At 41.5% G+C, this 11,678-nt stretch overlaps 1 protein-coding gene across 3 annotated transcripts in view; it reads left to right on the plus strand.

Annotated features, from left to right (window-relative positions):
* Window positions 1–8,891, plus strand: part of LOC139537224 (E3 ubiquitin-protein ligase RNF128-like) — a 36,880-nt gene extending 27,989 nt beyond the window's left edge. Inside the window, exons 4-7 of one of the 3 annotated variants that reach the window (XM_071338305.1) lie at window positions 3,650–3,732; window positions 3,878–3,974; window positions 4,235–4,449; window positions 4,966–8,891. In XM_071338305.1, coding sequence (XP_071194406.1) covers window positions 3,650–3,732; window positions 3,878–3,974; window positions 4,235–4,432 — 378 coding nt within the window. In that variant the 3' untranslated portion in view covers window positions 4,433–4,449; window positions 4,966–8,891. Of the gene's footprint in view, window positions 1–3,649; window positions 3,733–3,877; window positions 3,975–4,234; window positions 4,450–4,918 lie in introns of all 3 variants that reach the window. The other 2 variants (XM_071338304.1, XM_071338303.1) reach the window with 2 other exon arrangements.
* Window positions 8,892–11,678: the final 2,787 nt, after the last annotated feature.

Genomic DNA, 11,678 nt, shown 5'->3' on the forward strand with positions numbered 1-11,678 from the left:
TTACTTTAGTTTGACAGCTTGCGGATGAAGTTGTAGACATGTTCCTAGCAGTCAGTCCATACTTCAATATGTTTCCAAAGCACCAATCGCTACATTGTAATGTTGGGTCAGCTAAAAGCACAGCGCAGCAGACTCGATGTTGTACTGACTCGGGGCAGCGCAGGCTGTTCGCTGCTTTCGCTTGCCTTTCTCAGCAATTTTTCCTACTTGACGACGTGCGGAGCGCTTTATATGCGTGGCAAGTAATAAAAAATAAAGATGCATATTTCTAACTAACGTTATAGCATTGTTGTTGGATATTTGTTGTATTTTTTTCTCTTTATGATAATGATCAACCTGTTAGTGGTAGTTTTGTAATAACTGCACTGTGATTATAATTTTGTGAAGGGGGGGGGGTTAGGGAATTGGTTAGGGAATTGTTTTTCTTAACGTTAACATCCCAATTTTGTTTAAACTAGGCTTGTCAACATTTTACAAACGATATGATACCAGGCCAAGTATCATGATACCGAGTAGTATCGCGATACCACAGTGGGAAAATATTTGTGGCCGGGCATCCTGTTCGCCCTGTCCTCCAGACGCTTGTTCACGTTTTCTAAGCATTCTCCAAAGACCTGTCTCTGAAATTCACACTTCTACATAATGCAACACATCGAATTCAACTTCACACTGTTCACTGTATAATATAATACTGCATATAATGGCTGATTTGCTCATATTTGCAAAGCCTACCTGTGATTTGGCTGGATGAATGGGAGGAAAGAATATACATCAGTTTACATTGAGTTTATAAACTCAGCAAAAAAAGAAACATCCTCTCACTGTCAACTGCGTTTATTTTCAGCAAACTTAACATGTGTAAATATTTGTATGACCATAAAAAGATTCAACAACTGAGACATAAACTGAACAAGTTCCACAGACATGTGACTAACAGAAATGGAATAATGTGTCCCTGAACAAAGGGGGGCGGTCAAAAGTAAGTCAGTATCTGGTGTGGCCACCAGCTGCATTAAGTACTGCAGTGCATCTCCTCCTCATGGACTGCACCAGATTTGCCAGTTCTTGCTGTGAGATGTTACCCCACTCTTCCACCAAGGCACCTGCAAGTTCCCGGACATTTCTGGGGTGAATGGCCCTAGCCCTCACCCTCCGATCCAGCAGGTCCCAGACGTGCTCAATGCGATTGAGATCCGGGCTCTTCACTGGCCATGGCAGAACACTGACATTCCTGTCTTGCAGGAAATCATGCACAGAACAAGCAGTATAGCTGGTGGCATTGTCATGCTGGAGGGTCATGTCAGGATGAGCCTGCAGGAAGGTTACCACATGAGGGAGAAGGATGTATTCCCTGTAACGCACAGCGTTGCGATTGCCTGCAATGACAACAAGCTCAGTCCGATGATGCTGTGACACACCGCCCCAGACCATGACGGACCCTCCACCTCCAAATCGATCCCGCTCCAGAGTACAGGCCTCGGTGTAACGCTCATTCCTCTGATGATAAACACGAATCCGACCATCACCCCTGGTGAGACAAAACTGCGACTCGTCAGTGAAGAGCACTTTTTGCCAGTCCTGTCTGGTCCAGCGACGGTGGGTTTGTGCCCATAGGCGACGTTGTTGCCGGTGATGTCTGGTGAGGACCTGCCTTACAACAGGCCTACAAGCCCTCAGTCCAGCCTCTCTCAGCCTATTGCGGACAGTCTGAGCACTGATGGAGGGATTGTGCTTTCCTGGTGTAACTTGGGCAGTTGGTGTTGCCATCCTATACCTGTCCCGCAGGTGTGATGTTCGGATGTACCGATCGTGTGCAGGTGTTATATGTGGTCTTCCACTGCGAGGACGATCAGCAGTCCGTCTCGTCTCCCTGTAGCGCTGTCTTAGGCGTCTCACAGTACGGACATTGCAATTTATTGCCCTGGCCACATCTGCAGTCGTCATGCCTCCTTACAGCATGCCTAAGGCACGTTCACACAGAAGAGCAGGGACCCTTGGCATCTTTCTTTTGGTGTTTTTCAGAGTCAGGACACTAGAGGCCTTTCTACTAAGTTTTCATAACTTTGACCTTAATTGCCTACTGTCTGTAAGCTGTTAGTGTCTTAGCGACCGTTCCAAATCAAATCAAATTTATTTATATAGCCCTTCTTACATCAGCTGATATCTCAAAGTGCTGTACAGTAACCCAGCCTAAAACCCCAAACAGCAAGCAATGCAGGTGTAGAAGCACAGTGGCTAGGAAAAACTCCCTAGAAAGACCAAAACCTAGGAAGAAACCTAGAGAGGAACCAGGCTATGAGGGGTGGCCGGTCCTCTTCTGGCTGTGCCGGGTGGCGATTATAACAGAACATGGCCAAGATGTTCAAATGTTCACAAATGACCAGCATGGTCAAATAATAATGATCACAGTAGTTGTCGAGGGTACAGCAAGTCAGCACCTCAGGAGTAAATGTCAGTTGGCTTTTCATAGCCGATCATTAAGAGTATCTCTACCGCTCCTGCTGTCTCTAGAGAGTTGAAAACAGCAGATCTGGGACAGGTAGCACGTCCGGTGAACAGGTCATTGTTCCATAGCCGCAGGCAGAACAGTTGAAACTGGAGCAGCAGCACGGCCAGGTGGACTGGGGACAGCAAGGAGTCATCATGCCAGGTAGTCCCGAGGCATGGTCCTAGGGTTCAGGTCCTCCGAGAAAGAGAATTAGAGAGAGCATACTTAAATTCACACAGGACACCAGATAAGACAGGAGAAGTACTCCAGATATAACAAACTGACCCTAGCCCCCCGACACAAACTACTGCAGCATAAATACTGGAGGCTGAGACAGGAGGGGTCAGGAGACACTGTTCCACAGGTGCATGTTCATTAACTGTTTATGGTTCATTGAACAAGCATGGGAAACAATGTTAAAACCCTTTACAATTAAGATCTGTTTATTTATTTGGATTTTTACAAATGATCTTTGAAAGTCAGGGTCCTGAAAAAGTGTGTGTAGATAGATGCTCGTGAAGAGCGGACAGAGCGAAAGAAGCAGGTGAATGAAAGCAAATGTATGCTTAATCCGTAAATGTGGTCGGAGGCGCTGTATGGACGGTGTGATGCAAATACGAAGCCTCCGGAGGCATGCAGAGGCCAAGTTGAGCTCCGTACCACATCGCCGTGCCCCGCCCAGCTTTTGTAAAAATGCAGAGGGCTCGCATTGACGTGATTGACTCACTTCCTTGACTACTTCTTCACGGAGCAGTGCAGAGCTGTTGTGAAGACTTCTGCAGAGGCCGTATCACTGTAAATGCTGCACTGCCGATGCAGATTGACCATGCAGCGCTGATTACAACTGCCACAAGTCATATGCACATGAAAGTGAAGTGGATTTTATTGGACCTGTGCATACTAGAGACTAGTAGCTGTTGCTTCAATTCAACTGAATTTATAAACAAAACTGATTTTAAAAATGTATAGCAGGTACCACCAGCAGGTTCTTTAGATCGGTAGGGATGAAAATGTCGGTAAAATCATATGTACTACGGTATTATAAAATGTTGGTATCATGACGTTTTGGTACTGGTATACCGTGCAACACTAGTTTTAAACGTTCACACCCTCAATGTATGCTCAGTGCCACTACAATCTATTTTTAAACCTGTCTTTCAGGAGACTGGGCCTGATGCTGACACCTGTGCAGTGTGTATTGACGCTTACAAGTCTGGCGACGTGCTGACCATTCTCACCTGCAAGTATGTACCGAACTGCAGTGGCTTTTACCTTGTTTAATATTGACAAATGGAGTAGAGTAGTCCTACCTGGTCTGCTATTCCAATTACCTTCATTTTGTGATTGTCATCATTATTCTTATGTGTTTATTTTGGTTTAACTTTCCAGTCATTTCTTCCACAAGACCTGCATTGAGCCCTGGCTAATGGAGCACAGGACCTGCCCCATGTGTAAATGTGACATCCTCAAGGCCTTGGGAGTAGAGGTAGGCAACTATACCTTGCATCATGACCTAGTACTTTGAAATAACCTTTGCCTGTCATTCACTGAAATTCTTGATTAAAGACTGTTTTAGATTAAAAATACTATTTACACTGCTAGTGGTTATTGTTTAAGAAGAATAGGCACGCATGCAAGATTGCTGTTTAAGGGTTGCAAGTTGAAACACCCGTAGTTGGACCTGAAATTGCTTTGTTTTTATGAAAGTGATGATATTCATCTATCCAACTTCATCCCGCTGAGCAGCAGCCGGAAGAGGACCAGCCCAGTCATCAGTTGACCATGCAGCCAGACATGACGTCCTACCCCAGGGTTTTAGTCCCAGAGGACACCCGCAGTGAGACAGCCTCCGCAGGCTATGCTTCTGTACAATGCACAGAGGAGCACAGCAACCCAACAGATGAGACCCACGTGTATGAGAGTAAGACACACAATTTACATTGAGGCAGAAAATAATTTCAGTAAGTCTTTTAACATCACAAGAATTGTTTTTGATAGCTTTTTCACATCATTAGCAATGTCTATAGAGATAAGGGGGAGTATTTTAGTTCAGTTGGTAGTGGTACCTCTGTGTGGGTTCTTTGGGAGATGCTGGCTTTCACGTTAGCTCGATAATATGTGCTGAAGCCCTTGCTCAAGACATACCATGTGAAGTTTGCCACCCATATTTGAATTATAGTGGTTAGATATTCCCGTTAACTTTTCTGATTCTATTTTTGTTTACTTAGTTTGATTGCTGTAAGTAGATATAAACAACTCCACTACAAAGTCTTCCTGATCAAACAATCAGCATTGTTCTTACTGTCAGGGATTAAAAGGCCTCCTTTCCATCTCTCTTTAGCTTGCCTATCCATTGACATCTGTATGAGTGATTGTGCCAAAGTAATTATTGACCAGCAGGCAGTTTGTTTTTTTTGTACGGTTTTCTAGCAGCACATGTGGGGCTTGACTGACTGGTAATCATGTTCGTGTTGCAGCGTTGGGGCACCATCCTGGCCCAGGGTCAATCCAGGTGGACATCCTCCAGCCCCATTATGACAACCTCGCCTTTGAGGGCAACTCACGAAACCAACGGGAACCCCTAACATGAATGGGATGCTCACTCCAAGCACTAGATCTTGGCTAATGGGACTGGCACCACAATCAATTACATTCGAAGATGTTTCCTGTGGTCATGAAGCAAGGGAAACCAGGAATGTGGGTCTGATATTATTCATAGGGAAAGAGGGCTTGACCTATATATGCATATCAATTTACATGAAATTGATGAGGCAATCCTTCGATGCACTTGTCTGAGTTTGGAAATGGTACTGTCCAGTTTCATTCTGATTTAATTGTACTTTTTAATAATATGATTTGTTATTTGATTACGTTTCTTGAGGCTTAATTACTTCAGTCAATGTATCACTTCATCAGTTACTGATTTTAAATTGTTTCAATATGCTAATTTAACACTACTACTGTCCTTTAATGGAGTTAATAGGAAACAGTTCTAATGACAAAGTTCTAGAGGCAGTATGCAAATTCAGTTTAGAAGACCCTTTAGATTTTGAAACATAAAATAATGCAGTAGTTAATGTATCAGTAAAAGTAGGGTTGCTAAATTCCAGTAACTCCCAAAATCCCCAAGTTTTCCAGAAATCCTGTTTTGAGGGAGCCGGATTTCCTCCTGATTCCATATATTTAGTCCAACCAGGTTTTGTGGAAAACCGCAGCTATATGGGGAAAGTTACTGGATTTTTACAACCCTAAGTATGTAATTTTCTGAAGGTTTGCTGCTTTACACATTTTCTAATACTATTTGTTGCATGGAAAATTTATTTTACACTGCTATTCAAAGTTCCAATGTACTTTTACTGATATGTCTTCTAAGCATTGATTTTATTTAAAGTAACTGTCCAGTGTTTCCAGATTGTCTATAAAATATGACCTATAATTAATTACAATATAAGTTAAGACATTTTGGAAAGAAAACTATTTAAGTATGTTAAAAAGCTTTTTAACATACTCAATACGCCCACACCAACAACAGAATAGTGTGGGTGTATTGAGTGATGACGAATTAGAAGTTTTCTTGTTGTAATTAACTCGTAGCATACTTAGATTACTCATTATATTAATAGTCAGATTTAATCAACAAATCTGTCTTTTTTTTTTTAAAGATGAAGGGTCAAAATCATTACATATCCCATCGAGCTGCCCGTTGTCAAAGTTCCAAGACCAGTCAGAAACGTCCAGCTAATCCTACGCCAAAGAGGCCGGTGAATCTCAAAACTGAACTTGGATCTGCGTTAAGTAGCAATGATATCCTTCGCAACTGTCGTTTTACGACAGATATCTCGAACCAGTCAAGACTATAAATCATTTTTACGTTTCTTTACAGCAAATTCCTGAGTTACCTAATTGTAAAACTAGCAAAGAAGTTTTGAAGTGGAGGGTGCCGTATTAATGAAGTTTGACAATGAGGATGAAAACTAGCATAGTTCAGCTAGTTTATCCAGGGAAAACAAGCTCGGCCTAGTGTGCACTAGGCTAATTCGGGGAAAAGATTCTAGTTTTTATGTCCTGATATTAGGAGCTGGCGGCAAAGTTTGATTAAACAATTCAGAGACCTTAATGAATACATAAAATTACATATATTTTAAGGAGAGTGAATCGATAATCCCGAAATCAACTGTAACTGTCGATAGTAAAACAATGTTTGAGTGAACCCTGAATACAGTAAATTAATGGTGAAGTCGCTTCCGGACACGTTAGACGACGACTCACCACTATACTGGTCATAAAAAAATATTAATCCGAGTAGACCATTGATTGGCCAGCTCATCCTCTATAAGGAAATGGCAAGCATTTTGTAAATGGTCTGTTTGAGATACAAGTTTGAGGCAGGTTTTTTTTCTCCAATTTATACTTAATTTTCATTTAACCTTTTTATTTAACTAGGCAAGTCAGTTGAATAAATTCTTATTTACAATGACGGCCTACCCCAGACAAACCTGGACGACACTGGACCAATTGTGCGCTTGCCCTATGGGACTCCCAATCACGGCCGGATGTGATTCAGGCTGGATTCGAACCAGGGACTGTAGGGACGCATCTTGCACTGAAGATGCAGTGCCTTAGACTGCTGTGCCACTCGTGAGCCCATACGAGTATAGGATGAGTCAGCAACATTATTTGGGTATGAGAATATGAACTTTTAAAAGTGTGAATTTCACTGGACAGTTACTTTAAATCATAAGCATAGGATGTTACTCTCGATCAATACTCAGTTTTCCTTACCTTGCAGAGGAGAGCATAAGATTGAGGAACATTCCAGGTTCTTAATGAAGATTTTCGTGTCTCATTGGCTGCGTTTAGACAGGCAGCCCAATTCTGATATTCTTTTCACTAATTGGTCTTTTAACCAATCAGACCAGCTCTGTGAAAAAGACCTGATGTGAAAAGATGTGATTGGTCAAAAGACCAATTCATGGGAAAAAATCAATGGGCTGCCTGTCTAAATGCACCCATTGTTATCATTGATTGTGCATGTACTTTTGGTTTACCATTTGTTTATTTATTAAGGAAAATCCCAAAATGAGGGACTGCCCCACCTACTGTATGCTTGTGACATTACTATTTCTTACACACTCTGCTCCAACCCCCTGCCCAGTGCTTCCTGATCTGTAGCTTATTTTTTTGTCTGTTATGAGGTTGATGCATGTTAGGAATGGTATTTCTAAACTTGGAAATAGTCCTTTACGGTATGGCAGTAAGAGAATCTTTTTGAACCCCCTGGCTTCATGCAAATATTTTAAAATGTGTGTGAGTAACTACCTGTGCTTTATGCGTGTGTGCCTTTAAAATGATTCACCAGTGCAAGATATAATTCCATGCCATCCTACTTTGATAGGGAAATGCTATGATTTCACTGTATTTTCAAGTAGATTGTGCATGCACTTTACATGAATTAATTCATTACACTTTCAATATATGTATCTGGTTTTTTTTCACTCGTCTTAACCTTGTTCAGCCTTTCCAGAGTAAATGTATATTATAGTATTTTTCTTAAATAAGGGACAAAAAGGGTATTCTATATTTTATTTTACTTAGTTACAGTGCCTTCATACCCATTGACTCATTCCACATTTTGTTACAGCCTGAATTCTATTAGATTTTACACTAGATTTTTTTTTCATCCATCTACACACAATACCCCATGATGACAAAGTGAAATCATGTTTTTAGAAATGTTTGCACATTTATTGAAAATGAAACACAGAAATATCTAATTAAGTATTCACACCCCTGAGTCAGTACATGTTAGAATCACCTTTGGCAGTGATTACAGCTGTGAGTCTTTCTGGATAAGTCTCAAAGCTTTGCACACCTGGATTGTACAATATTTCCACATTATTCTTTAAAATGTTGAGCACTGTCTTTAATTGTATGTGTGGGGTACAAGTAGAGATTAGGTATTCATTAAAAAATCATGTTAAACACTTATTGCGCATGGTCCATGCAACTTATTATGTGACTTAACCGCATGTTTACGCATTAACTTATTTAGGCTTTCCATAACAAAGGGGTTGAATGCTAACTGACTCGAAGACATTTCAGCTTTTCATATTTAGTTCATTTGTAAAAACTCTAACATATTTCAAATTTGACATTATGGGGTATTATGTGTAGGCCAGTGACACAATCTTAATTAAATTTAGGCTTTAACAATAAAAGTGAAAAAGTAAAGGGGTGTGAATACTTTCTGAAGGCACTGCATGTGAGAAATTTGATAACTGGTATATATTCATAAAATACTTTTAGAATATTGCAAATATATTTTCATATTAAAATATTGCTTTTTGATAATTAGTTCATTTTGTGTGTGTGTATATGGATTAAAAGCATTTTCTGATCTTCATTCATTAGTGACAATTATTTTGCATAAAAGGCCATGCTCACCTCAGTTGGTGAGGAATTTTGCAAATGGGCAGAGCAGGGAAGACTAATCACGTGTGATGGGTATTCGCTGTAGGCTGCAATGAACACAACCATGTAAAGAACCTATAATTAAGTTAAATGCATGCAAAGGTAAACGTGTTATCTCCTACGAATGATGCAGTGCCCTCCTTGGGCCAATCAGTGTAATTTTGTAAATGACTGATCTCTAAGGCAAGTCAGTCACCCAAGTTTTGTCAAAATCGTGCCAGTGGTGTCTGATATCATGTTGGTTTGCTAGACTCGTATCCCTGGGGATGTGTACCAAATTTCAGCATTGTTGAGTCGAACAGATCAAGAGATTAACATGTACCAACAGCATATCATCCTGCATCCCACTGCTGGCTTGCTTCAGAAGCTAAGCAGGGTTGGTCCTGCTCGGTTCCTGGATAGGAGACCAGATGCTGCTAGAAGTGGTGTTGGAGGGCCAGTAGGAGGCACCCTTTCCTCTGGTCTAAAAAAGTATCCCATTGTCCCAGGGCAGTGATTGGGGACATTGCCCTGTGTAGGATTCTGTCTTTTGGATGGGACGTTAAACAGGTGTCCTGAGTCTCTGTGGTCACTAAAGATCCCATGGCACTTATTGTAAGAGTAGGGGTGTTAGCCCCGGTGTCCTGCCTAAATTCCCAATCTGACCGTCACGGTCACCTAATCATCCCTAGTTTACCATTGGCTCATTCATCTCCCCTTTAACTATTCCCCAGGTCGTTGCTGTCAATGAGAATGTGTTCAGTCAACTTACCTGGTAGAATAAGAGTTAAATAATTCATTTAAAAAGTAGCGCCACCATGTGGTCGATATGAATGTTCTTACATCAATATGAATATCCTTGACTGATTTATATGCATTTTTGCCAGATCATGACCACGTGACTGTTTATTGGTCACGTTGTTTTAGGTAAATATTACGTTGACACCTTTGTCCATAGATGCCACATATAAAGTTGTATGCAGATCGGGCATAGAGCTCCCCAGCTTGTAGTCCTAAAACCCTGAAATTAGTTTTGCATGTCTGAAGGAAGCAGAGGTAGCCTATTAATGGGGAAAGAATAGGGTTTTTGGTTAAATGGTGAAAATAAGGTATGGAGTCAAGGAGATCTTATGTTTTGTTCTATGGGATATCAGTCAGTTAACATGACCTTTCTGAATTATGATGCCTTTTTATTTATTTTTTCACCTTTATTTAACCAGGTAGGCCAGTTGAGAACAAGTTCTCATTTACAACTGCAACCTGGCCAAGATAAAGCAAAGAATTTTGACAAAAACAACAGTTACACTTAAACAAACATACAGTCAATAACACAATAGAAAAATCTATGTACAGTGTGTGCAAATGTAGTAGAGTAGGGAGGTAAGGAAATAGGCCATAGATGTGAAATAATTACAATTTAGCATTAACACTGGAGTGATAGATGTGCAAGTAGAGATACTGGGGTGCAAAAGAGCAAGAGGATAAATAACAATATGGGGATGAGGTAGTTGGGTGTGCTATTTACAGATTGGCTGTGTACAGGTACAGTGATCAGTAAGCTGCTCTGACAGCTGATGCTTAAAGTTAGAGAGGGAGGTATAAGACTCCAGCTTCAGTGATTTTTGCAATTTGTTCCAGTCATTGGCAGCAGAGAACTGGAAGGAAAGGCGGCCAAAGTAAGTGTTGGCTTTGGGAATGACCAGTGAAATATACCTGCTGGAGCGTGTGTTGCTATGGTGACCAGTGAGCTGAGATAAGGCGGAGCTTTACCTATTAAAGACTTATAGATGAACTGGAGCAAGTGGGTTTGGCAACGAATATGTAGTGAGGGACAGCCAACGAGAGCATACAGGTCGCAGTGGTAGGTAGTATATGGGGTTTTGGTGACAAAACAGATGGCACTGTGATAGACTACATCCAGTTTGCTGAGTAGAGTGTTGGAGGCTATTTTGTAAATAACATCGCCAAAGTCAAGGATCGGTAGGATAGTCAGTTTACGAGGGTATGTTTGGCAGCATGAGTGAAGGAGGTTTTGTTTTGAAATAGGAAGCCGATTCTAGATTTAATTTTGGATTGGAGATGCTTAATGTGAGTCTGGAAGGAGAGTTTATAGACACCTAGGTATTTGTAGTTGTCCACATATTCTAAGTCAGAACCGTCCAGAGTGTGATGCTAGTCGGGCGGGCGGGCGGGTGCGGGCAAAAATCAGTTGAAGAGCATGCATTTAGTTTTACTAGCATTTAAAAGCAGTTGGAGGCCACGGAATTAGTGTTGAATGGCAGTGAAGCTCGTTTGGAGGTTTGTTAACACAGTGTCCAAAGAAGGGCCAGATGTATAAAGAATGGTGTCGTCTGCATAGAGGTGGATCAGAGAATCACCAGCAGCAAGAGCGACATCATTGATCTATACAGAGAAAAGAGTCGGCCCGACAATTGAACCCTGTGGCACTCCCATAGACTGCCAGAGGTCCAGACGACAGGCCCTCCGATTTGATACACTGAACTCTATCTGAGAAGTATTTGGTGAACCAGGCGAGGCAGCTGTTTGAGAAACCAAGGCTATTGAGTCTGCCGAAAAGAATGTGGTGATTTACAGAGTCGGAAGCCTTGGCCAAGTCGATGAAGACGGCTGCACAGTACTGTCTTTTATCGATGGCGGTTATGATATCGTTTAGGACCTTGAGCGTAGCTGAGGTGCACCTGTGACCAGCTCGGAAACCAAATTGCATAGCAGAAAAGGC

Source organism: Salvelinus alpinus, chromosome 13 (assembly GCF_045679555.1).
Source record: "Salvelinus alpinus chromosome 13, SLU_Salpinus.1, whole genome shotgun sequence".
NCBI classification, from domain to species: Eukaryota; Metazoa; Chordata; class Actinopteri; order Salmoniformes; family Salmonidae; genus Salvelinus; species Salvelinus alpinus.